Source organism: Camellia sinensis, chromosome 11, assembly GCF_055761805.1.
Source record: "Camellia sinensis isolate YWXY chromosome 11, ASM5576180v1, whole genome shotgun sequence".
NCBI lineage: Eukaryota > Viridiplantae > Streptophyta > Magnoliopsida > Ericales > Theaceae > Camellia > Camellia sinensis.
Genome location: NC_138971.1, coordinates 139,039,297 through 139,067,206, shown reverse-complemented (window position 1 = coordinate 139,067,206; position 27,910 = coordinate 139,039,297). Strand labels below are relative to the sequence as shown.

General features: G+C 39.2%; 1 protein-coding gene across 4 annotated transcripts; it reads left to right on the top strand.

The window, feature by feature from the left end:
- The first annotated feature begins 1,264 nt into the window (after positions 1–1,264).
- Positions 1,265–27,910, top strand: LOC114303888 (uncharacterized). 4 transcript variants are annotated; one of them, XM_028249035.2, is made up of 5 exons: positions 1,271–1,468; positions 5,821–5,907; positions 6,036–6,393; positions 17,729–17,908; positions 27,018–27,910. In XM_028249035.2, the coding sequence occupies exons 3-5, from the start codon at positions 6,151–6,153 to the stop codon at positions 27,663–27,665; spliced, it is 1,071 nt and encodes a 356-aa protein (XP_028104836.2). In that variant the 5' UTR covers positions 1,271–1,468; positions 5,821–5,907; positions 6,036–6,150; the 3' UTR covers positions 27,666–27,910. The 4 variants fall into 4 exon arrangements, with proteins under 4 accessions (XP_028104835.2, XP_028104836.2, XP_028104838.2 ...); XM_028249036.2 differs by lacking the exon at positions 5,821–5,907 and adding an exon at positions 3,944–4,055 and having other exon boundaries at positions 1,303–1,468; XM_028249034.2 differs by lacking the exon at positions 5,821–5,907 and having other exon boundaries at positions 1,265–1,468.

The window sequence follows — 27,910 nt, the reverse complement described above, 5'->3', positions numbered from 1 at the left end:
GCTGCTCCTACTTTTATATTTTTTTGCTCTATAGCTTTCAAGTTTAATAACTTACACATCAGAGAGTCCCCTGGTTTCCCACCAGTCGGGTTCTTCATATTTTCTTAAGTGTTTCAGGTTAAGTTCCACTGTGTTCGCGTCGGAGTACCGCAGCAGTAAAAGTGGTTCAATTTTTACTCACCACAACTATTATTTATAAAAATACTATTAATTATTACAAAATTTATTAAGTAATAAATTCACCAATTGAGATACGTGCGTAAGTTTCTTAATTTTGTTTAGTACCATAAATACAAGTCCTAAGCAATTGTTTTACTCATCTAATAAACAGGTCATTATTGGTAGACCCGAGAGTGGCAAGTATACCCGATAATCTAGAAATTCAAACCCCCGACTCGCAGGTATCACTTCGTACAATGCGCTTTTGGCGCCAAAATAGATTAAGATTTAGGAGGAAGATTAAGGCACAGTTTGGAAGGTGATTTTGTGGATTTTTTTTGATTATTTTAGTCATAAAAGATAAAATATATTATTTTAATCACAACAAATAAAATATTACATCTAACTCATAATTATTATATTTTTTTCTCACAAAAAAAAATCAAAAAAATCAAAAATCTTTCTCAAACTAAATTTTTTAATTTAAATTAAAAAAATTAAAAAGGTAAAAAGCCAACTCAATTCCTAAACCAACCCAAAGAGACGCTTGGGAAGTGAGTCGAGGATTGAAAATGACTCGAGAGTCGAAAAAAAGCAAAAAAGCATATGCGAACAAAAAGAAGTGAAGCAAGTCCACAGCAGGTCTACGTGAGTGTGACAGAAGGTCTACGTGAGTGTGACAGAGTTGCCCCTAAGTATGCGAAAAGATGATTTTACCTTGAGAGTTTTTGAAAGCTAGAACAATCATTCAAGCATTAGGGCAATTTTTTTTATTTCTTATCTTAACATCATTTCAAACCTATCTTTTAATACAATAATAAAACGAAAAATTCAGCCCCTTTTCCTAAACATAAAAATTAAAATTTTATTTAATATATATTAAAATAATTATTTTAATATATTATTTTATTTATATTATAATCATTTGATTTATGTCACATTATTTTTCTATCATATTATTTTAAATTCAATTTGAATTTTTTATTTTTTTATAAAAAATTAAAAAAATATTAATATAACACTTCCCTGACAATTTCTAAAAATAACCTGTTATAGTAACCGAATAGTCAAAAATAAATAAATAAATAAAGGTAAAAACGTAGCCACTTCCGAGGCCTTAACTCTCACACACACACACACACGCTCTCCGTCTCTCTCTCTCTCTTCCCACGTGTCCTCCACGTGTCACCCCTCTCTTCTCTCCTACCCTACACTGATCCACCGAACCCTCTTTCTCTCTCTCTCTCTCAGCGAAGCTTTCATCTCCATCATCACCTGTCTGTGAAACCCCAATAAACCCCACAACAAGGTTACTCACTCTCTCTCTCTCTCTCTATAAAAGCGTCTTGATTCTTACTATATGTTGCAAAGTGTGTTCTGTTTGGCTGAATGGTTTTGATAATTCATTGATTGATTGTTATTTGTAATGGAACGAAGTGGTAATGGGGTTCCGCGAAAACTAGGGTTTTGGTGCTGGTGTTTTAAAGGGAATAGGGTTTTGTGGAATTAGTTAAGTCAGTAATGGGAGGGGGCAGAGTCTCCAACTTGTTATGTTTGTGGATTCAGTTTATGTAACTTTGTAATTTTTGATCTGTTGTTGTTTTGTATATCTCTCTCTTTGTTTTTTCATGCTATTTTGGGGGTTTTTATACTATCCATTTGTTTGTAGAAAATCTTGATTTCATTTTATTAGACTCCGGCCTGAGGCAATTGAGAGAGAGAGAGAGAGAGAGAGAGAGAGCCCAATAAAGCAGTTCTAGTCCAGAAGTAGTAGGATTGATTCTCATAATAAAAAATAAAATAAAATATGGTGAAATCTTTTTGTGAAAATTAAAGAATTCAAATAAATGTCCAATAGCAAGTTGAGCGGTTGTATTACAAAGCCTCCGTTTGGGAAGTGGGTTGGTTTTTTGGCTATTTTATCCTGGGATTAAAAAGCCTGATTTGGGAAGGGCTTTTTGATTTTTTTGGCTTTTTTGACTTTTTTTGTGAGAAATGAATGTAATGATTATGGGTTGAATTTGATGTTTTGTTTTTTGTGGCTATTTTAGCCCCTAACCCACCAAAACCAACTTCCCAAACCATGCCAAAAACTAATTCAATTACAAAATTGTTGCATTATGAAAGAGTTAAGAAATAATATCCCACATCAACAAATTTAGCTTTCACGGTATTGATTAGGAAATGGAGATGAAATGAAAAGGATCTTAAACAAACCCTATTTTGGTATTGGTGTTTATCTAAATATTAGATTTTTTTACTTTTGTTTTGTTTTTTTAATTTTTTTTTCAGGTTTTATTTTTAATTCCAATTTTCTGTTTGATTACTAATATAATATAAGAAAAAATATGAAAAAAAGGGGAATTATAGATTTTTGATTTAGCGTTTCATTTTCTAAGAAATTAAAACAAAATATGACATAACATTCTATAATTTATTTCGGACTCTTTTCTCCTATTTTCTCAGCAACTGAACAGTAGATGTTTAGATAGGGTTGTTGTTTTGTGAATTTACTGATTTTGTTTTGAGTTGGGACTGGAATGATATTAGGTGCAAATTTGGGTTCTTGTCTGTGTAGTGGAAAGTGCAATTAGTAAGGTCTTCAATTATAGTGGTTTGCAAGTTAGGGATTAGAAAATTCCATGTTGGTTCTGGATCAGCATAAATTTAGCTACACTCATTGGATTATTTGATAATAACATCATCCTAATCATCATGTATTCAAGGACGGATCTACCTAAGGCCTAGGGGGTTCATGTGGCTCCCTAAAATTTTAATATTTATACTAATACCCTTGTATATAAAGATTATTTCGACATTGATGTAATTCTCATAATAATTGTACTATTAAAAAAATAGAATGCATATGTTTAATAACATTTCATTGTTACTTATTATGGGATAATTTATTATTATATTTTTTTAATGTTGTATATGTGCCCCTTCCACATTGAATTTCTAACTCCACCATTGCATGTATCAATAATGTGAAACTTTGAGATAAGATTCTACACTATAAATGACCCAACTTTGTGAAACTTTGAGAAATTTGGTTTGGTTAAGTGTGGCAGTGTTTGTCTAACATAGACAATGTGAATGTTACCTTAGTGTGTTCAGCATTCCTTTTGATAATTCTGATTTCGGAGGTGAAACTTGTACAAAACATGTCATGTTTTCAGTTAAGGTATTGTTAAACAATTATACTTCCTTCTCATATTTTAAATATGAATTATAGTAGAGCAGAAAAGACTCCCAATTTTTGAACCCTAAGTTTGTAATGTGATTTGATGTTAAAACTTAAGGCTACTATGTGCACCCCTAAAAAGATGCATATGGTATACATCTCATAACAATACTGCAAGATGGTATAACATTTCTTGCCACCCAAAAAAAAAAAAAGGATTTCTTTTTGCTCTCCACAAAAAATGCAACTTTTGTAACTTTAGGGTGCACACCATAAATTTATCATTCGTAACTTTTACCACAAAATTGCACAACGCACTACAAAAAATCGTAACTTTCTTACGATGTGCCCCCTTTTAGGGGTGCACATAGTAGCCTTCCTCTTAAACTTAAAACAGTTCTGCCCAGCCCCATGGTGTCCAGATTATATACTTTTTTCTAGTTTGGATTTGCAAGGAGGCTAGAAGTGTCAATAGAATGGTTTATGCTGAGAATTTGACTGGGTTTACTGCAAACTGAGATGAATTTTTTATTTTGTTACTGCATCACTAAGATGCTATGATTTGACTTGACTAGATGATGTTGAAAATTGAAATAGCAGGGAGCCTGAAAAGAATTGAAGTTAGGTTGTCAGAGATGGCATATCATGGCCTATGATTTAACAAAAATATGCCCCTGAACTGTTGATTGGGCTGACATCCGGCAATTAGGATGTAAGATACAAAAGAAGAATCCCCTCTATTTTACAATTTTAATTTTTTTTCTCAATTGATTTAGACATGCCCTTGTGTCAAGGTACAGTATGGAAGATTTTCATATGAATTTGAATGTATATAAAGGAATTGTTTCTAAATGATGCACACACTAAGTTTGGTACTGTCTTTGTGCACATGAAATTGGTTCTCTCATGGGAAAATGGGAGTGCACTCAGGTCAATTTGTTTTGGGTTGATGAACTTGGTGTAAAGTTTTTAAGAGGATGATGAATTTTGCAAGATGGTTAATGTGTTATAAGCCATGGTGGAAATTTTTCTATAAAAAGCTCTTCTAGTAAGTCTCACTCTTGTGCCGTTTGGCACAACTTTTGAAAAACGGAAGTCCGTTAACGGAATGGACTTCCTCCAATGGACTTCTATAGAAGGACTTGTAAAATATATATATATATATGTTTGGTGCATTTTATTTTATAAGTACTTTTGAATTTAATGAGTATTTTCAAATAGACATTATTATCCTTTTAACGGTAATGAAAACATTGTAAAAAATAAATTAATAAAGAGAAAAAACTGTAATGGATGTAAGTTTTTTGAACATTGTGGTGAACAAAAAAATGAAAATAAAAAATAAAATATTCATCCTGCAAAAAGAAAAATTAACAGTTTATTAATTGTCATAAAAAAATTTTGAAGTCAATCTAAATGCACTAACTAAAATTATGCACATTTAATTTAGGGCAGCGAAGAAAAAAATATATTTAGATGAGAAGAAAATAAATATACTTTCTATTAGGATCATTATAAAGCTGTTCGAATTAATGTTACTGAATTTTGCTACTTATTTTATTAAGGAACTGTATAAAATAAACTAAAAAATAAAAATGTTGATTTCAGGTATAAATGTTTATATATATTTATAGACACACATCTATAGATACACATAAGTGTTATACCATCAATGATTAATTTGACGGCACTCCAAAGAAGACGGCACTCTTGAATCACTACTTAAAAAGAGGATAACATTGGCAACTTTAATTTATTTCTTAAATTGAGTATGGCTTCTCGAGAAGCCAGTTTTAGAAGCCATCTTTACCTCCTTCCGGGAATGGACTTCTAGGCGGGTTGGCTTCCTCAGGAAGCCCATGTTTAACTCATCACCAAAGATAGATGACTAATTTAGAAGGACTTTTAATCCTAGAAGTGCGTTTAAGAAGTTCCCCTAAACACCCACTGTGTTTCCCCTCTTCATTTCCAAGGGTCAGTCTTCAAGTCTATAAATGCAAACCCATGGATGGTTTCCACGTGATGACATGTGGCAAGGCTAGTTTGCATCTATAGATGTGAACCAACTGTCATTGCCGTTACTTTTACTCTTCTACAATTTAATTCCAGTACTCTATTTTAGTGCCCTCTAGCATTATATATATGCACCGGTATCGTGAGCCTCAGCTTTCCCTAGCCAATGAACTAAGATCTCATAATTAATGTGTGTGGTAGGAATTTTTCAGTGTCGTGTGGACAATGGTTTCGAAGATTAGTTTAGAAAGTATTAGAGGATGTGACAGATCCTACGCCTTGGATGTTTACTGTATTTTGGCCTTTGCTTTAACTGAAAAAACAAAATCCTAAAAAATAATAACTATTTAAATGTTCTTCTAAAGTTGATTCAAAACTATTTTGAATCCTTTTTTATCATTATTTTGTTAAGATTTTTTTTTTTTTTTGGGTGGTTGAAATGATTATTACTTCTTTCTTTCTAGGTTTTTGGAGATCTGAGTTCTCCATCCTTTTGGGCTTTGTATAAAGAGATCACATCACACGAATTAGCAAGTTGCATCAAGATTATTGTATTTTGTTCCGTGTTGATTGTTTTTAATTTCAATTTTGCCTACACTTTTCTCATATGATCCTAATGCAACAGTTTCTTTTGGTGGAAGGAAGTCATCTTCTCTAACTGCAATATACTTCTATGCAGGATATAGGAGACTTGCACTCAAAAGTCAACCTTTATTCAAATTGTGGATATGTACTTTTCTGGGTTGTACATGTAATTGCAGGAATGTACTAATTTGACGTAGAATAATGATCTGATGGCATTGTTTTTTGAATTAGTGGCTACCCTAATAATCTTGGTGACAAAGCCTATCTCACTGGTTATGGTATCATGCATCTTCGGTGTGAGAAGCTTCTGCATTGTTATTCACACCTGGGTGGAGCTGCTGAGAGCTACTATCATCTTCCATGTATATTTACTCTGGAGGCTTGTGATTTGCACTTTTGTTCTTATATCCCTTCCTGTACGAGTTTTGACTGCATTGCAGAGGGAGAGGCTGGTTAGTTTTACCTTGTCTATTATATGATATTGTTTCTCAGTTTGTGTGGTCAAGAAGAATAGTTTGCACGTTCTCGTTCTTTTTTCTTTTTCTTTTTTGTTGATATTTTTATTTTTGACATCGATTCAGAGCCTGCAAACATATTCAGTGCATACGAGCACACCTAGGTTTTTAGAAGGATGGCTGTTCACAAACAAATTCTCACCTTGATTGCTATGTATGTAAAATAAAAAAGGAGAGAAATATTCAACTTTGCTGTTAGAGCTGCAAAGAAGAAATGGGTAGAAAATGAGTCACACACACAGATGGCTAGCTCGCTCCCTAATATATCATCAGTTAATAATATAATGAAAATTTCCCAGAGCTCATAACCCTTTTATGTAGAGCATAGGTGTCCAAATGCCCAGTTTGCGACAATGTCTAAACCAAACCAAACCAAACCAAGGCTTAAGTCCCATCAAATGGGGTCGGCTATATGAATTCTCTTTCTCTACGCGGCTCTATCAAAGGCCATTTCGTTAGTCAAATTAAGTAGATTCATATCTCTATTTACAACATTAGTCATCGTTAATCTAGGCCTACCCAGTCCCTTAACACTTTCATTTACCGTCACTACTGTCACTGCATCGCATCTTTTCAATACTGCCTCTATTGATCTCCGTTGAATATGACCAAACCATCTCAATCGATTCTCTCTCAACTTATCTTCTATTGGTGCTACTCCTACCTGTTCTTGAATACACTCATTCATAATTCTGACTTGTCTAGTTTTGCCACACATCCACCTTAGCATCCTCATCTCAGCAACACTCATCTTATCGACATATTGTTTCTTGGTTACCCAACACTCCGTCCCATACAACATCGCTGATCTAACAGCCGTTCTATAGAACTACCTTTTAGTCTATTGGGTATTCGTTTATCGCACAGTAGTCCAGACGCACTTCTCCACTTAAGCCATCTTGCCTTAATCTTATGGGCCAAATCCGCATCAATCTCCCCTGCCATTGTGATAATTGACCCTAAATAACGAAAATGTTCACTCTTAGGCAGTTCTTGGTTTCAATCTTCACTTCTACTTTACTTTCATTGTTATTATTACTAAATTTATACTCCATGTACTCTATCTTAGTTATGCTTATTCGGAATCCTTTAGATTCAAGTGTTTTTCTCCAAATCTCTAACTTTATGTTAACTGATTCTCTACTCTCATCCATTAATGGCACGTCATCTTGAATATTTCTCATCAACTCATCCATAACTAATGCAAAAAGATAAGAACTTAAGGCAGATCCTTGTGTAATACAATGATAGGAAATTCATTTGTCTTTCTAGCAGGCGATCTAATAGTGGTCACCACCCCTTTATACATATCCCTAATCACATCAATGTAACCTTTTGTTAAATTTGATGTATAGAGAAATAGAGAGAATGAATTATGTATTATTGATTGATTTATTGAATGTTACAATGATTCCTATATATAGAAGAGTAGGTGGTAGTAGGTGGTAGGTGGAGTAGGTGAAGTGGAGGTGGTAGTGGTGTAGTGGGTTAGGTTTAGTGGAGTGAAGTAGGTGATAGGTTTTAACAGCCCCCCGCAAACTCAAGGGGGATAGGAACTAACCAACTTGAGTTTGGAGAGAGTAACAAAACAAGAAAATACATAAAAATAAAAGAGGATAGGAGACACTGTATGGTCGTGTCAGACCATTAGTGAAGACACTGGATGGTGGTGTCATAACGTTGTAGAGGACACTATATGGTGGTGTCATAACGTTGTAACCGGACCCATGAAGGAGCTAACCGGAATCAATGTCGGGACAGTTTACAGAGTCTTGTCGGACCCCTGAAGGAGCTAACCGGAATCAATGTCGGGACAGTTTACAGAGTCTTGTCGGACCCTTAAAAAGTCGCACCCTCAAAAGGTGTGCCCAATCTGTCAAAAAAGGCGTGCCATCAAAAGGCGTGCCCAATCCATAAAAAGGCGTGCCATCAAAAGACGTGCCCAATCCATAAAAAGGCGTGCCAGATATGATGGCGAGGCACGTGAGTGCCTTGGCTGGCGCGCCCGTTTTGTCGTCTGGCGTCAAGTGGCGCGCGATGCGCGTGTCTGCCTCTTCATCATGGTCTTTATAAACCGAAGCGGAGGCTGAGGCTTGAAAGCATAACTAACCAGTGGAAACCTCTTCGTTCTCTGAGAGAGATTTCTGAGAGAGATACTCTGTAACACTCTGTTTTCTGAGAGAGATTTCTGAGAGAGATACTCTGTAACACTCTGGTGTCAGAGATTTCTGAGAGAGATACGCTGTAACACTCTGTTTTCTGAGAGAGATTTCTGAGAGAGACACTCTGTAACACTCTGTTGTCCAGAAAATGGCTTCGTCTTCCCGTGGTCTGCTCACTCTCTTTCCAGACCTTAACGAGTCAACAAGAGAGATAACTGGTGCGGGGGCCAGTGAACCGCAACCAAGCGCCCCAGGGTTTGCTCCGTTGAACTTTCCTATGCGGTCTGTGGAGCAAAAAATGGCAGTGCAAACTGACATTGAAGCCAATCAGTATACATTGAAGTCATGTGTGGAAACCATGACTGCGGTCACAAACCTGTCGCACCGGCTGCAGAGTAGGACAAATGAGGTGCAGCATTTAAACGCCCAACTGGCTCTGCTCCAACGCATGTATAAGGATGCGCGAGCAGAGATAAGTGTGCTAAAGGCAGAAAATAAGGAGCTGAAGCGGAAGGCCACCGTGATGTTCCGTTTTGGAGGTCCGCCATATGCTGCAGTGGAGGAGCAGGGAGTAGTGATCATGCCCAGTGGAGTGGGAAATACGGAGGCAACACCGGCAAGGGCCGCCCAGGACGGAGGCAAGAAGAAGAGACCAGCGGCAGAGTAGAGAAGGGATACAAAAAAAAATTCCTTTGTTTGTTGTGATGGTGGTTTTTTTTTTTTTTTTTTTTTTTGTGTGTTGTGGGGTGTAAAATGGTGATCGAGGTGAGCCCCGACATAAATAAAATTGTGTTGGTTTTGTTTTGTTTTGTTGGTTTTTTTTTTTTTTTTTTTGGTTGTGTGTTGTGCAAAAAAAAAAAATAATAATGAAAAAAAAAAGATGAAAAAAAAAGTGAAAGAAAAATAAAAAAAAAAGGAAGAAAGAATAAGAATATATTTGAAAGAGATTAAAAGTGGTTTGGAGAAAATAAATAAAAAATAACGAAGTGGGAATCAAACGGAGGAGAGACAAGCCCACATTTTTTTTTTTTTTTTTTTAATAATAACAATAATGTAAGAATTTATGTATTATTGATTGATTGATTACAAGATTGTTGTGTTGATATATTGTATTACAAATCAGAGTGGCATTATATAGGAGAGGGTTTGGGTAGTAGGTGTAGTGTAGTGGAGGTGGTAGGTGAAGTGGGTGCTAGTGGAGATGGTAGGTGGAGGAGTAAATTGGTAAATTCTAACAGCCCCCCGCAAACTCAAGGAGGATAGAAACTAACCAACTTGAGTTTGAAGAGAGGAACAAAACAAGAAAATACATAAAAATAAAAGAGGATAAGAGACACTGTATGGTCGTGTCAGACCATTGGTGAAGACACTAACATTGTAGAGGACACTGTATGGGGGTGTCATAACCATGTAGAGGACACTGTATGGTGGTGTCATAACGGTGTAGAGGACACTGGATGGCGGTGTCAGACCGATGTAGAAGACAGTTTATGGGGTCATGTCGGACCGTTGTAGAAGACAGTTTATGGGGTCATGTCGGACCGTTGTAGAAGACAGTTTATGGGGTCATGTTGGACCGTTGTAGAAGACAGTTTATGGGGTCATGTCGGACCGTTGTAGAAGACAGTTTACGGAGTCTTGTCGGACCCTTGTAGAAACTAACCGGAATCTATGTCGGGACAGTTTACAGAGTCTTGTCGGACCCATAAAGGAGCTAACCGGAATCAATGTCGGGACAGTTTACAGAGTCTTGTCGGACCCTTGTAAAAGCTAACCGGAATCAACGTCGGGACAGTTTACAGAGTCTTGTCGGACCCATAAAAAGTTGCACCCTCAAAAGGTGTGCCCAATTTTGTCAAAAGGCGTGCCATCAAAAGGCGTGCCCAATTCATCAAAAGGCGTGCCATCAAAAGGCGTGCCATCAAAAGGCGTGTCCACTTTGTCAAAAGATGTGCCATGAAAAGGCGTGCCAGTTTGTCGGGCGGCAAGAGGCGCGCGATACGCGTGGCTGCCTCGACTATTTAACCAAGACGAAGGCTGAGGCTGAGGCATACCATTCTGAAACCTCTGAAACCAACCCTTCGCTGAAAAACTCTGCCTCTGCGGAGAGAGAAACTGTGGAACACTTTGTTGCCATTCTGTCACCAACCCTTCCGAACATTACCAGTCTGAAATTGCTATTTCGTTGAAACACTTAGCAACCCAAAAACATGGCCTCTTCTTCCCGTCCAGCTACCCAGAACCTGCTCACGCTCTTTCCAGAACTGAACGAGCCCACAAGAGAAATAACTGGTGCGGTGGCCAGTGAACCTCAACCAAACACCTCTGGTTTTGCTCCATTGAACTTTCCGATGCGGTCGGTGGAGCAAAAAATGGCAGTGCAAACTGATATTGAGGCTAATCAGTATACTCTGAAGTCATGCGTGGAAACCATGACGACGGTCACAAATTTGTCGAACCGGCTGCAGAGTAGGACAAATGAGGTGCAGCATTTAAACTCCCAGCTGGCTCTGCTCCAACGCATGTATAAGGATGCGCGAGCAGAGATAAGTGTGCTAAAGGCAGAAAACAAAGAGCTGAAGCGGAAGGCCACCGTGATGTTCCGATTTGGAGGGCCGCCATATGCTGCAGTGGAGGAGTATGGGGGAGTGAACATGCTCGGCGGCGTGGAAAACACGGAGGCAGCACCGTCAAGGACTGCCCAGGACGGAGGCAAAAAGAAGAGACCTGCAGTAGAGTAGAGGAGAAAAATTCTGCCTGTGGAGGAGGTTGTTTTTTTTTTTTTTTTTTTTTTTTTGTGTAAAATGGTGATCGGGAGAGCCCCGACATGAATAAAAGGAGTGTGGTGTGCAAGTTCGTCTTCTGCCTGGTTGTTTTTTTTTTTATTTTTTTTTTTTATTTTATGGTGGTGCAAAAATTAAAAAAGAAACAAAAATAAAAATAAAAATAAAAAGAATAATAATAATAATAATAATACTAATAAGAATGAAAAGAAACATAGATATATAGATATAGAGATAGATTAAAATAAGAGAAAGTGGGGTGTGATTGATTAAATAAAAAAAAAAAAGAAAAGAAAAGAAATGGGAAACATGTGGGTTGATTATTATAGAGAGAGAATGAGTGATCAACAACATGATACGGGTGTGATTAAATAAAAAAAAAAATAAAAAAGAAGAATGGGTGTGCTGGTGATTAAATAAAAAAAGAAGAGTGGGTGTGCTTTTGTTTTGGAAAGAGAGGATTTAAAGTTTAAAAATAATAATAAAAAAAAATAATAAGAAAAAAGCATTAATGGGAAAGCATGCGCTGGTGGGTGTCTTGAAAAGAAGAAAAGTAACTAGAGAGAGAGAGATATGTCTCTGTGGCTTGCGTTCGAAGCAGTGCTGCTGTGAAAGCTTCGCTCCAAAGCTTCCGATTTTCTGATGCCGAGCATGAACTCCGATCCAGCGTTTGATCAAGAGGAAGGTATAGAGGTGGCTTGGAACCAGGTCAAATTTGCGAAATTTCTGGGATGATCAAGCAACAATCGATCGGCTGTACTCGGAGGTTCGGTTGCTGAGAACTCTGAAGAACAAGAAGCCGACGACGATGGCGAGGAAGACGCCGGCGTTGAAAGACATAACAGCGAGCATAAGGAGGTATCCGAGGGCGGAATTGACCCCGAAGAGGAGGGCTCCAGCGAATCTGGCAAGGCTCCAGCGGCCGCCGGAGGCGGAGGAGATGGTGGTGGAAGTGAGCTTCGAAGACGAGGGCTTCAGAGGGTCCTGTGACGACGTAACTGGGCGGCTCAGCCTCGGCAGAGAGGCGGTCGAGGTAAGTGACGGGAGTGAGAGGGAGCGGTTGGTCTTTGAGCTCTTGAGACATGGCGCCGATGATGGCGCAGAGGCGGTGGTGGTGGTCCTCCGTGGAGTGATGTGGATTTGCACCTAGGACATGGTATGATCTTGTATGGTCTCTTGTCTGTTATTGTTTGATCAGGATGATGATGATCATCAGCTTTGTTTGGATGATCATTTTGTGTTGTTTGATTTGTACTGCGATTGTTGGGCCAAATAGCTTGATGCCTTGTGCTCCTCCATGATGAACATCCGCCATGGAGAGAGAGAGAAAATGTTGAGAGAGAGCAGCGGAGTGAAGGTATGGGTAGAGGTCCGGCGGGCGGCCAAGGCGAGGCTGCCGCCCGCCGGTGAAGCAGAATTACTAGCTTCTCAACCTCGCTCTGATACCATGTAAGAATTTATGTATTATTGATTGATTGATTACAAGATTGTTGTGTTGATATATTGTATTACAAATCAGAGTGGCATTATATAGAAGAGGGTTTGGGCAGTAGGTGTAGTGTAGTGGAGGTGGTAGGTGAAGTGGGTGCTAGTGGAGATGGTAGGTGGAGGAGTAAATTGGTAAATTCTAACAAATAATAATAATAGATGAATGGAAAGCATGTGCGCTGGAGTGTGTCGTGTTCTTGTCAAAAATGGAGTAAAAGAAATATAAAAAAAAAGAAAAGAAAGTTGAGTGTATAATAAAATAAAAGGGGTAGTGGGAATGAGTTGGTGAAATTGCTACTTGAGGCTGATGCAGCCATTGTGATGCTTCCAGACAAGTTTGGCAACACATGGGGTAGTGGGAATAAAAAAAAAGAAAGTTGAGTGTATAATAAAATAAAAGGGGTAGTGGGAATGAGTTGGTGAAATTGCTACTTGAGGCTGATGCAACCATTGTGATGCTTCCAGACAAGTTTGGCAACACAGCATTACATGTAGCCACCAGGAAAAAGCGAGCAGAGATCGTGCATGAATTGTTATGCCTCCGAGACACCAATGTTAATGCACTGACCAAAGATCACAAAACTGCTATTGACATAGCCGAAGAGCTTCCCCTCTCAGAGGAATCTTCGTGACTCAGATTAAGAACGACGTCCACACGCAGCTTGAACAAACCATGAGGACCAACAAAAAAATGTTCATGGGATTTTTCTTCTGAATCTGACATTGCCATTGTCATGGCAGACAAGGCGTACGCGGAGGAGGCACGGAGGCAGGCAAAGCAGCAGATTGAGGCAGCGGAGCGAGAATTCGCCAACGCAAAGAGAATAAGGCAACAAGCAGTAGCTGAAGTAGACAAGGCTTGTTGGGCTAGTGATAGCGTGAGCTGGTGGCGCAAGGCAGCAGCGGCAGCGGTGTTGTAAATAAGTTGGTGTCGGTGATGATCAGTAACAGCAGCGGCGGTGTGAAGGCTCGGCCGGTGTGACGAAGAAAGAAAGAAGAGGACTAATAGCAGAGTTCTTCAATAGTGAGGAGAGGAAGATGAAGTTACAGCGGAGTCAAGGTATGTGTAGAGGTCCGGCGGGCGGCCAAGGCGAGGCTGCCGCCCGCCGGTGAAGCAGAATTACTAGCTTCTTAACCTGGCTCTGATACCATGTTAAATTTGATATATAGAGAAATAGAGAGAATGAATTATGTATTATTGATTGATTTATTGAATGTTACAATGATTCCTATATATAGAAGAGTAGGTGGTAGTAGGTGGTAGGTGGAGTAGGTGAAGTGGAGGTGGTAGTGGTGTAGTGGGTTAGGTTTAGTGGAGTGAAGTAGGTGATAGGTTTTAACACCTTTTGTCACCCCTTTCTTCTCTAACACCCACTATATTATATTCCGAGACAGTCTATCATATGTTTTCTCAAGGTTGATAAACACTATATGAATGTCTTTTTTCTTTTCTTTATACTTTTCTATTACTCTCCTTAACAGATAGATCGCTTCCATTGTTGACTTACCAGGCATAAACCCAAATTGATTCTTTGACATCTCCGTTATATTTCGCAATCGGCGTTCCATCATCCTCTCACACACTTTCATTATATGACACATTAGATTGATTCCTCTATAGTTGTTGCAATTCTGGACATCTCCTTTATTCTTATAGCTTGACAATAAAATACTCTTCCTCCACTTATCTGGCATGTTCCTAGTCAACAAAATTTTGCTAAACAATCTAGTCAACCAAGCAACTCATTTTTTATCCAAACACTTTCAAGCTTCAATAGGGACATCATTAGGTCTTAAAACCTTATTTGATTTCATCTTCTTAAGTGCAATCTTCACTTTAAAGTTCCTAATCCTGCGATAGAACCTATAGTCGTAGTTTATCGTATTACTAGCTATTTCTTTCTCTATTGACATACCTCCATGTTCCTTATTTAATAGTTTCTCAAAATAGTTCTTCTATCTCTCCTTAACCTCTTCATCTTTCACCAATTCCTTAGAGTCATAACTCTTGATGCACTTAACATGATTAAAATCTCTTATTTTCCTCTCTCGTATCTTAGCAAGTTTGTATATCCTCTTCTCTCCCTCCTTACTATCTAGTTTAGTGTATAGGTCATCATAAGCTTTCAACTTAGCATCTCTCACCATTTTCTTGACCTCCTTATTTGCCAATCTATAGCTCTTGAGGTTTTCCTCAGTTCTATCCTTCTGTTACTTTTTAAAGCACTCTTTTTTTTGCTTTAACGACCACTTGAACCTCTTCCCTCCACCACCAAGTTTCCCTAGAGCTGGGTCTCGTTCCTTTCGACTCTCCAAGTACTTCCCTTGAAATTCTCCTCATACAATTGGCCATCGAGTTTCACATAGTGTTAGCATTATCTTCCAAGTCCCAAGCACCTTCCTTATCTATTTTATTCTTAAATATTTCTAGTTTATCCCCTTTGAGGTCCCACCATCTCATCCTACGACGCCCAGCATCCTTCATACCTTGGTATTGCACTTTAAAACATAAATTTAGTATCAAAATCCTATGTTGAGAGGCCAGGCTCTCTCCAGGAATCACCTTACAATCACTGTATTTTAGGCGGTCCACTTTTCTTGCTAAAAAGTAATCTATTTGGTTCTTAACTGACCCACTCTTAAGGTTATCAAATGCTCATCCCTCTTCTTATACATAGTGTAAAAAATAAATTGCTAGAGATAGAATATTGTATTATTGATTTATATGTTGATATATTTATTACAATGATTCATGATTCCTATATATAGAAGAGGGTGAGTGTGTAGTAGGTAAGGAGTAGGTGAAGTGGAGGTGGTAGTGGTGTAGTGGGTTAGGTTTAGTGGAGTAGGTTTAAGTGGGTGAAGTAGGTGATAGGTTTTAACATATTGGCCACCACCAGGTCAAAAGCTAACGCAAAATCTAAGATACTCTCTCCAGCCTCATTTCTATCACCAAAACCGTATCCACCATGCACCCTTTCATAGCCTAGTTTATCTATGCCGACATGGCTTTTGAAATCACCATCTATAACTAGGCTCTCTCCTACGGGTATCTCCTGTAAGATCTCATCCATTCGCTCCCAAAAATCCCTTAGTCTGATCATCTAATCCTACTTGAGGGGCGTATGCACTAATAACGTTCGCTATATTTCCTTCAATAACTAGTTTAACTAACATAATCATATCCCTTTTCCTAATAACTGCCACTACATTTTCCATAAGACCCTTGGCAATTATGATTCCTACCCCATTCCTGCGTCTATCCTTGCCAATATGATACAGTTTAAAACCAGTGTCCTCAATTTCCCTAACTTTCTCACCCATTCACTTAGTTTCTTGTACACATGATATACTAACTCTCCTCCTAATCATAACATTTATCAATTCCATCGTTTTACCAGTTAAAGTTCCTATATTTCAAGTGGTTACCCTAAACTTATAGTCTTGGACTAACTTCTTTACCCACGCTCATCCAGAAACACGCAGGAACCTTTGCCCATTTTTCACCGCATCCAGGTGTCAATGCGGTGCCCTTGCTCACTTTTCGAAACACCCAGAGGCAGGCGCAACGCGTCACGTGAGGGGAACGACCTAGCATTTAATCGATTCAAAATAGAATTCATTTTCATAAGGGATCCGACCTAGCATTTACTTTGTTTCTTCATACCCATGTGCCTTGCTACAGGAAAGAGCCATCCTTAATAGTGATCTCACCCATGGCCTCTCACATTCAATGTAAGCTACTGTCTAGTATTCTGCTCCACACTAGATCATGCCACTACATTTTGCTTCTTATCCTTAAGGTAAGCAAAGTACCACCTGCAAAGGTAAAGATACCAGACATAGTCCCCTATTATGGTGATCTCTCATCCAATCAACATCAGTAAAAACATGAATGACAAGGTTGTTAGATGTTTTAGAAACTGAAACCCTTACCAGGAGTGTGCCCTCTATTAAACAGGAAAGACATATGTTGGCTCTTTAGGAATTTCTTAATTTCCACTTCTAGAGAACTTCCTATTTCCATAGACATTATTTCTTTACAAAGAAAAACTGGATTCGTTTGATCTTCCAACTTAAGTACTGGTTTGGTGTGATGTTTTTCCTGATTAAAAATAAACAGTTCTTGGGAGGATCTCATTTAGCATGATCTATTTTCAGACTTAATCTTCTATGACAATGAGAGCTTCAATTACAATCTCTTCTCTTCTTTTTCTCCATTTGTGTGCAAGTGTTGGCTACAATATCAGTTATTTTCTTTTCTTTTTCTCCATTTGTGTAGTGGTGACTTAAACTACAATATCATGTCTTAAATTTCTGATGTTCACATCAAGATATGCTATTTGACCTGCTAGTTGAGTTCTCTTCAACTACAATATTATGTCTTAATTCATGATGTTAACATCAAGAAATGCTATTTAACCCCCTATTTGGGTTCTAGTTTCATCTTTTGTATATTTGACACTATTCTTACTGCCAAGCCCTTTTTAAATTTACTAAAATTGGTTCATTTTCCATCATATAATTGTACGTAGATGTTCTGGGTCTGAGGAACATAACCAGAACAATTATGAGTTTTTTGTTTGCCCATGCATTTTGATACTCCATTATCCTGAAAATTTTGTTGATGAAGTTCTCCAAGTTGCACAATGACATTCTAAATTCTCAATGGAATTTGTGGTAGACCACGGAAGGGTAAATATTCGATTTGGTCGTTGGCTAGAGATTCAGATACTACAAAGGATTATTATTATACTTCTCGCTTTTTTTCTATTTCTTTCTCCTTTTGTAATGTCTCTGATGTATAATGGATATGAGGATAGTGTTTATGATATGCAGCTACAAATGCGTCTGCATGAGCTGCAGATTCAGCTGGAGAATCTTGTGTGGAACAGGAAGGAACTTGAAGAACGTCTGCAGATGTCCATTAAAGAATGTCGAATGATGGAGGCAATGCTAGGAGAACTTGAAGATGAACATGAGGAGGCCATTGTCAAAATTGAACTATTAGAGAGTGAGGTAGCAATTTTCTGATTATTTTGCAACTCTGGTGCAAATATTTTAGAATCTCTATATTTGAAACGAATGTTGTCTTGATGAAATTTTAGAATCTAAGTATTTCTTATTCACGAAACAATTTCCCTGTGCATGTTCCTTTAGAAACAGAGGCCATGACTTTGTCTATGCTTAAGTTAACTTAACGAGGAAAAAATGAGATTACAAAATCAAGTTACTTGGATTTGATGAATTTATATATGAAATTATCAAGAGTAGCTCCCAAAGTCCTTTGAGACCTCAGCTACTGTGGTTATTGTTTTATTAATTAGAGAAAGGTAAGAAGGAAAAAAATTAAAGAGAACACCATAACAAGCCATCTCATATTTGTGTATATACATGCATGCATATATTTGTTTTTTCATATATATGTATGTATAGCTAGAGAGAGAGTGAGGTGGTTTTGATATATCAGGAGTGCTCAACTGCGCTTGTGTTCTCAGTTCTCAGTTCTTTTTTTTTTAAAGGATTTTGTTGGTAATGTATAGTCCTTGTATTTATTACTCCGACTTCTGCCTGTAGAGAACCTGGAGGATTTAGGGTTCTTGTATCTTTTTCTAATGGGGGATTTGTTGATAGACCTCTCAGTGTCTAACTTGTCCTTCAAAAGGACAAGAATTATATAGATCCTTTCAAAACCTCCTAGTATTTTAAAACTTATTTCTTTTATTATAATACCCTCATATATATATGTGTGTATCAGATTGCAATCACTCTCTCTCATCGTAATATCTCTTCTCTCTGTCTCGCTCTTATCACTGTTGCTTTTCATCGGCGCCATCGCCGCTTTCCATCGGTGCCACCACCGCTCACCATGGAACTCTTTCTCTACCGTCTTCATCACCACCATCACTTGTCGTATCCACAACTTCAAATCTGAGATCATTCACAGTCGTTGTTGCCGGAAAATGACGATTTGCGACAGTTCGCAAACCTCAAATCTGAGATCCTTCACTCTCTCTCTCTCTCCTCCTCCTTCTCTTCTTTATCCTTTGTTTTCGAACTCTGTCTCTCTATCTCTCCTTCTTCTCATAATGCTCTGTTATTCCAACAATAAAATTTTACTCTGGTTCATAACACAACACTCTCTTGTAAAGCCATCATCGCAACTTGTTTTAGAGTAAAATTTTAATTCGAATCATAGTAAACTTTACTCTGTAATCAAAAAAAAAAAAAAAAGAGTAAAATTTTACTTTGAATCATAGTAAAATTTACTATGATTCAAAGTAAAATTTACTGTTACAAAAACAGAGTACATATTAAATGAATGAACCAGAGTCAAATTTTACTTTTAGATCTATGAACAAACAAACAAACAAAAAACTCTTGATTTTTCATTGCAATATCTTAATTTCTCATTTTTCTGTCAAATTTAAGTTTTTTTTTAATCTCAGATCTGAAGTTATTTGTAAAAATTTATGTATTATTGATTGATGTTTATTGATATCAATTACAATGATTCATGAATCCTATATATAGAAGAGGGTGAGTGTGTAGTAGGTAAGGAGTAGGTGAAGTGGAGGTGGTAGTGGTGTAGTGGGTTAGGTTTAGTGGAGTAGGTGAGGTGGTAGTGGTGTAGTGGGTTAGGTTTAGTGGAGTAGGTTTAAGTGGGTGAAGTAGGTGGAGAGTAGGTGGATTTTAACAGCCCCCCGCAAACTCAAGGGGGATAGGAACTAACCAACTTGAGTTTGGAGAGAGTAACAAAACAAGAAAATACATAAAAATAAAAGAGGATAAGAGACACTGTATGGTCGTGTCAGACCATTGGTGAAGACACTGGATGGTGGTGTCATAACGTTGTAGAGGACACTGTATGGGGGTGTCATAACCATGTAGAGGACACTGTATGGTGGTGTCATAACGGTGTAGAAGACACTGGATGGTGGTGTCAGGCCGATGTAGAAGACAGTTTATGGGGTCATGTCGGACCGTTGTAGCAGACACTGTGTGGTCGTGTCAGACCGATGTAGAAGACAGTTTATGGGGTCATGTCGGACCGATGTAGAAGACAGTTTACGGGGTCATGTCGGACCGTTGTAACAGACACTGTTGTGACAGTTGTTGTGACAGTTTACGGAGTCTTGCTGGACCCTTGTAGAAACTAACCGGAATCAATGTCGGGACAGTTTACAGAGTCTTGTCGGACCCATAAAGGAGCTAACCGGAATCAATGTCGAGACAGTTTACAGAGTCTTGTCGGACCCATGAAGGAGCTAACCGGAATCAATGTCGGGACAGTTTACAGAGTCTTGTCGGACCCCTAAAAAGTCGCACCCTCAAAAGGTGTGCCCAATCTTTCAAAAGGCGTGCCATCAAAAGGCGTGCTCAATCCATAAAAAGACGTGCCATCAAAATGCGTGCCCAATCCATAAAAAGACGTGCCATCAAAAGTTGCGCCCTCAAAAGGCGCGCCCACTTCATCAAAAGTCGTGCCCGACAGAAAGCGTCGAGCCATCAAAAGGTGAGCCGGAGACGCGGCGAGGCACGTGAGCGACAGAGTGGCGTGTCGGCCGTGTCGTCAGTGTCGATATAAACCAATGCGGAGGCTGTGCTTGAGGCAGAAGCGAAGACAAAAAAACCTGGGAAAAAAAATTTCTGAAAAACTCTTCATTTTCTGAGAGAGATATTCGTTTTTCTGAGAGATTGCCTCTAAGAGCTGCAAATCTTGAAACACTCCCCTTCCGAACATTATCAGTCTGAAATTGCTATTTCGCTGAAACACTCAGCAACCCAAAAAACATGGCCTCTTCTTCCCGTTCAGCTACCCAGAATATGGCCTCTTCATCCCGTGGTCTACTCACTCTCTTTCCCGACCTCAACGAGTCAACAAGAGAGATAACTGGTGCGGAGGCCCGTGAACCTCAACCAAACACCTCTGGTTTTGCTCCGTTGAACTTTCCGATGCGGTCGGTGGAGCAAAGAATGGCAGTGCAGTCGGATGTGGAGGCCAATCAGTATACATTGAAGTCATGTGTGGAAACCATGACTGCGGTTACAAATTTGTCGAACCGGCTGCAGAGTAGGACAAATGAGGTGCAGCAGTTAAACGCCCAACTGGCTCTGCTCCAACGCATGTATAAGGATGCGCGAGCAGAGTTAAGTGTGCTAAAGGCGGAAAATAAGGAGCTGAAGCGGAAGGCCACCGTGATGTTCCGATTTGGAGGTCCACCGTATGCTGTAGTGGAGGAGCAGGGAGGAGGCAACTTGCTTGGTGGTCTAGGAAGCACGGAGGCAACACCGGCAAGGACCACCCAGGACGGAGGCAAGAAGAAAAGACCGGCGGCTGAGTAGAGAAGAAAAATCCCACTGTGGGTGTGGTAGTTTTGTTTTTGTTTGTGTGGGTTTTTTTTTTTTTTTTTTTTTTTTTTTTTTTTTTTTTGATGTAAAAGTGTGATCGGGGTTGATCCCCTGATATGAATAAAATGACAAGGTTGTGGAATGTTGTTGGTGTTATTTTGTGGTGTTGTTTTGTTTAATAAGAAAAATAAAATAAAAGAAAATAATGGATAAAGAAAATAGAGAAAAATATTTGTGGATGAAATAAATTAAGAGAAAGGAGAGATATGATTAAAGTGGGTTTGAAAGTGGGAAAAGATGAGAGAGAGGGAGATAGAGTGGGTGCATGATGATGATGTTGGGTCCATGGAGAGAGAGAGAGAGAGGGATGTCCAAGAAGCTTGTGCTTTTGATAGTTACACATTACCCAAGCTGTATGTGAAGATGCATGTTACTGTCTTACACTTCTGCAGGCTTGGTATTCTTTGTGGGGCACTTGCAACACGTGACATTGAAAATTGTATTCGAAAATGATGACATCTCCAACATGAAACGTCTTGGAAGCAGCCCAGGCCTTGTAATCAATATTCCCAATGATGGTTCAACCAGCGGAGTCCCCAACCTTGTACACTGCTGCCATTGAAACCTTCAAGCCAGCAAACATGGCTACCAACAACAGAGCCACAGCTCTACACCCCACACCCAAATCCATGGCTAAGAGAGAGAGAGCAAATCGGGAAAAAAAACAGCAGTGACGAGCAGAAAAGCAGCGCCAGAAACGCCAACGACGACGACGAGTAAGAGTACAACCACGGATATGTGAGAGGCGAGGTGAACGGCGATAGAGGCTAGACGATGATGCGGGTGCCGCCGCCGACATAGCGGAGGAGGGGTGTAAGAAAATGTTGTAGAAGTCAAGGTATGTGTAGAAAATAAGCGGAATAGGTTGAGGTCCGGCGGGCGGCCAAGGCGAGGTTGCCGCCCGCCGGTGAAGCGAGAAATACTAAGGTCTTAACCTTGCTCTGATACCATGTAAAAATTTATGTATTATTGATTGATGTTTATTGATATCAATTACAATGATTCATGAATCCTATATATAGAAGAGGGTGAGTGTGTAGTAGGTAAGGAGTAGGTGAAGTGGAGGTGGTAGTGGTGTAGTGGGTTAGGTTTAGTGGAGTAGGTGAGGTGGTAGTGGTGTAGTGGGTTAGGTTTAGTGGAGTAGGTTTAAGTGGGTGAAGTAGGTGGAGAGTAGGTGGATTTTAACATTATTATCAAATCTGAGATGGTGGTTGTGGTTTGACGGTAAAAATGATAGTTGCCGGCCAATAGTGAGTATGAATGATGCCGATAGACGATGAAGATGGTAAAGACAATGAACAACCATTGAGTTGGTGAAAAGAGAGAGAGAGAGAGAGAGGGGGGCGGGTATAATGGTCAAATAAAATATTCAAATAATAAATTTTGTCCTTCATACAAGACTTTATAATTATGAGGGGATTTTGAAAGTACTAAATTTTTTTTGGTCCTTTTAACAACAAAGGGAAGCTAAGAGGGGTTTATTGCCAAATTTTCCTTTTCTAATTAAACAAAACAAACTTGTAATCTAGAGTAGTCTAAAGGTTTCAGAATTATAATCATCTTTGCCTGTGGTTCTGAATACTTCAGTTTTTATAGGATTTTTGTATTGTATATGTTGGGACTGTGAAAACACTGTTCTCCGTTTTCTGTTTTCCTTTTCCTTTTAGGATTAGGAATTAGTGTTAGTGTTAGTGTTCTATATCTAATAGAACCCTATATCAGTGACGTATTTGTTTAGGATTAGGATTTAGTATTCTATATAAGTGAATGATGTATGTATTCTTTGTTCAATAAAATCTAATATACAGTTTTGTTTAGAAATCTTACATGGTATCAGAGCTAGGTTCGAAACCCTAGCTACTTCGCTTGTCGCCATCGTGGTTCGCTGGTCAAAGGGTCATCGATCTTGAACCCTCCTTGGTTCTTCTGGTTCGTGATCAGCCCTAAGTGGTGACATTCTGGTTTGTCTGGGTCATCACCATCAGCCCTCTCCGGTTCGACTGGTTTGTCACCATCGGAGTCGCGACTTGTCTCTCTCCAGACTCACGAAGGTTCGAAACCCTAGCCCTCTCTGGTTCGTCTCGCGAAGGCCTCTCTCTTCCTCGCGATCTCTGTCTGATTCGATTCGCAGCCATCTACTTCGGCTCTCTGGTTCGTTTGCCTCTCTCTTCCTTACAATCTGTGTCTGATTCGTTTCTCAGCCTCGGTCTCTCTCTCTGTGTCTTCAACTTGGCTATTTCTATTTAAAACCCTATTTCAAGATTATTACGCTAAAGCCCCATATTTGTCTGTTTATTACAAATTTTGTTTTATTACAATGTTAGATACTAAAATCCAAGCCATCAAATGTAAACTCACTGGTGGCAATTATGCCTATTAGGCCAGTGTCATGAAGAATTTTCTTCTTGGTCAAAATAAATGGGGCTATATTTCTGGTTTTGTTCCTCGTCCATTGGACCCGAAGGTGGAAGGGTATCTGTCTTCCTGTGACACTTGGGATTGTGATAATGCCCAAGTTCGAACCTGGTTTCATAATTCTGTGAATGATCGTATTGGAATGATGTTTTCCAAGTACAATACTACCAAGGAAGTGTGGGATTATTTACTCGGTGTTTATCAGCAGTCCAACTTTGCCAAGCAGTATGAGTTGGAAACAACTATTCAGAGTGCTCGTCAAGAAATCAGCAAGTTGCAGAGTTGAAGAAACAAAAGGAAGCGAGATAACGCCATACTGTAGATGCTGACGGATGAAATGACAATCAATTTCAATATGCTTTGTCCATTCATGAAAGAGAGTGTTATGAACAATTTGAATAGCACTTCGGTTGTCACAATAGAAAGAGGTCGGGGAAGACTGAGGGACACCCAAGTCAGGTAAGAGACCACGAAGCCAGACAATTTCAGTAATAGCATGAGCCATAGCATGATACTCTGCTTCGGCAGTAGAACGGGCAACAACAGTTTGTTTCTTGCTTTTCCAAGAAATCAAGGAATCGCCAAGAAACACACAGAAATCAGAAGTAGATTTACGATCATTAACATCACCAGCCCAATCAGCATCAGCATAGGCCACCAAATCTAATGAAGAAGTAGAAGAGAATAGCAAGCCCTATAAGATAGTGTTGCGAAGATAGCGAAGAATTCGAAGCAAAGCAGCCCAATGTGTAGAGCGAAGAGCAGAAACAAACTGACTAACCACATGGACAACATAGGCAAGATCAGGGCGAGTAACTGTCAGATAGACTAAACAACCCACAAGTTCGCGATATAACGTAGGATCGTCCAAAGGAACACCATCAGTAGTGTTAAGCTTCACATTGAGCTCAATGGGGGTATCAGAAAGCTTAGTGTCAGTAAGTCTGGCACAATGGATAACCTCGTTGACATACTTAGCCTGGGATAGAAAGTAACCCTTAGGAGAAGAAGCCACTTCAATACCCAAGAAAATACCGCAATGGTCCCAGATCTTTCATTTCGAAGGTGCTGAAAAGATGCTGCCTGACCTCAGAGATAGCAGCAGAGTCAGAGCCAGTGATGATCATATCATCCACATATAGTAAGAGAGCAACAATACCAGTTGAGGTATGTCTCAGAAATAAAGGAGAGTCGGAAGCAGAAGGATGAAATCCAAGCTTGGTAACAGCAGTTTGCAAGCGATCATACCAAGCACGAGGAGATTGCTTCAGACCATACAGAGCACGCCGAAGACGACAAACATGGCCAGAGGAATGGTGAAGACCAGGGGGAGGACGTATGTAAACCTCCTCAGTGAGATGGCCATTAAGAAAAGCATTCTTAACATCCATCTAATAAAGAGGCCAAGAACGAATAGCAGCGACAAAGATCAAAGTACGGACAGTAGTCATCTTGGCAACAGGAGCAAACGTCTCCTCATAATGAATACCATATTCCTGGGAGAAACCTTTGGCAACCAGCCGAGCTTTGTAGCGTTCAAGAGAACCATCAGAATGAGTCTTGACTTTGTAGACCCATTTGCAACCAACCAAATTGTTACCAGCAGGCAAAGGAACCAACTCTCATGTACTAGTTTTCTGTAGAACAAACAACTCATCCTCCATAGCTTGAACCCAATGAGGATCCTGACAGGCTTGCTTGTAAGACTGAGGTTCTACAAAAGAGTGAATAGTAGACAAAAAGGTACGATAGGAAGCAGAAAAATAAGTATTAGACCAACCCAACCTATTTGGAGGATGACGTGCTCGAGGAGGATATCGGTGTGCAGCAGGATCAGAGTCGTCAGAAGCAGAAGGATCAGCAGTAGGGGCAGGGACAACTAATAGAGGAGGAGCCTTGCGACGAGAATAAACTAACAACAGAAAAGGAGAAGAGGCCGAAGGAGGAGAAGCAGCCAAAGGTGAAGCTGGAGGAGAAGATGGAATAAGCTCAGGAGTAACTGTGGAGATGTACTCATCAGACGGGACCTCAGAAGGAAATGGATCAATATGAACCAAATCCTCTTTGGAAACAGGGGCGGTGAGAGGAGGAAGCTGAAAATAAGATAGACGTTCGAGAAAGGCAACATGGCAGGAGACATAAAGGCAACAAGAAACAGGGTCATAACAACGATAACCTTTTTGAGTGAGACTATAATCCAAAAAGACACATAGGACAGACCGGGCACTAAGTTTGGTCTTATCTTTACGGGGTAAAAGTACAAAACAAGCAGACCCAAACGCACGAAGGAGGGAGTAATTAGGAGGATGAAAAAATAGAGCCTCATAAGGAGACCGACTAGAAAGAAGAGGGGTAGGTATACGGTTGAGAAGAAAAGCAGCAGTAAGAACTGCCTCACCCCAAAACGGAGCTAGAACGGAGGCAGAGAGAAAAAGAGACCTAGTTGTCTCAAGGAGATGACGGTGTTTACACTCAGCTCGACCATTTTGGGCAAGTTTATCAGTACAAGAAGTTTGGTGAATAGTACCCAATTTGGCCAAGTATTCACAGAATTCAGTTTTAAAGTATTCACCAAGACTCACACCACTGCTCTTTTTCGGTTTTTTCTTGACAAACTCTCAGTGTTTTCTACTAAAACACCTTGAGTTTGAGCGGGGGTGTGAAAACACTGTTCTCCGTTTTCCGTTTTCCTTTTCCTTTTAGGATTAGAAATTAGTGTTAGTGTTCTATATCTAATAGAACACTACATCATTGATGTATTTGTTTAGGATTAGGATTTAGTATTCTATATAAGTGAGTGATGTATGTATTCTTTGTTCAATGAAATCTAATATACAGTTTTGTTTAGAAATCTTACAGGGACTTCTCATTTGTGCTTGTCATCACAATACCAGAGTTTTTGTCTTTCCAAAAGTTTATAATTTCATTTCTATCTAACCACATGCGAAATTATGTTATATGTTTTGAGTTTGTTATTAACTCTATAAACTACAATCTTATATATCAGGAATCTGCTATCTTCTAAGTTTCAAGCTCCTTGTTGGGTCAAATATTTAGGAATGCCACTAGAATATGTTTCAAATTCCAGGAATTTTGTTAACTATAACCTCAAAATGGCATTAAGCTTTTGTAAATGAAAATCCAACATCAGATGCGTGTTCATCAGGCTCTTATTGTTAGATTTAACATATGTTTTGGGATTGCTAATCCATATTTTCTAAATTACCTATTATCCCCTAATTCATTATTCTGGATATTGAACCTTATTTGTGATGGTTGAATCCCGTGTGCTCTCCAACAGTTGCAGGACAAGAAGGTAGAAAATCTTCAGCTGAAGGAGATTCAGGGTAAAGGACCTTGGAGTTCCCAAAGTCAAGATGACACAGACAAAGGCCATGACCATGACAATGATGTTGCTCATAAATATGGCATTTCCTATGGGCTCCAACCATTGAAATCTAGTTTTAGTGGGAGTGGCATTATCATTCAAGACCTCCCGACACACAAAGATGCTTGCGAAGATGAGAGCAAAAGTAAAACTGAGTCAATTGATTTCATGAGAACTAGATTGAAAGCCAGTGGTCCTAGCCATGCAGTTACACCAGGTATTACCTCCAGAAACATAGACATGAATGAAGTTCTTGGCCAACAAAGGGAGGTTGCACTTTTACAGAGCCTTTTCAGTGCAGTATTGTCATTGTTAGTGGGAACAATTATCTGGGAGGCTGAAGACCCTTGCATGCCTCTCGTTGTAGCTCTCTTCACTGTGGTTGGCATGTCACTGACGAGTGTTGTACGGTTTTTGTCCACCATCAAGAACAAACCCACATCCGATGTAGTGGCTCTTTTAAGTTTGAATTGGTTTATACTTGGCACACTTGCATATCCTACACTGCCGAGAATTGCTCATATGTGTGTGATGGCCTTAAGCTTTTGGAGTGGACAGTAAGATGGCTTGGTTTCACTTCGTAAACTAGTTCTCGGAATATCATATACAGTACAACCATGTACAATATACTTCGAACCATGAAGTTCTGTTTGTTTCTTTATTTTTATTTTTTTCAGCTTGTACGGTAAAGGGTAACTGAACTTTTTTTTCTTGTAGTACTGTAAAGGTCTTTACATTTTTCATTGTTTGAACAGCGCAGATACAATTATGTTAACCCCAGTTAATTCACCGTCATTTTGTCAGCA

Bases quoted from the DNA above. Each gene is read 5' to 3' on its own strand.
- LOC114303888 (XM_028249034.2), top strand. From the start codon at position 6,151: ATGGCATTGTTTTTTGAATTAGTGGCTACCCTAATAATCTTGGTGACA. The intron at 6,394-17,728 runs GTTAGTTTTACC...TATGATATGCAG, and splicing joins CATTGCAGAGGGAGAGGCTG to CTACAAATGCGTCTGCATGA. The intron at 17,909-27,017 runs GTAGCAATTTTC...GCTCTCCAACAG, and splicing joins TTGAACTATTAGAGAGTGAG to TTGCAGGACAAGAAGGTAGA.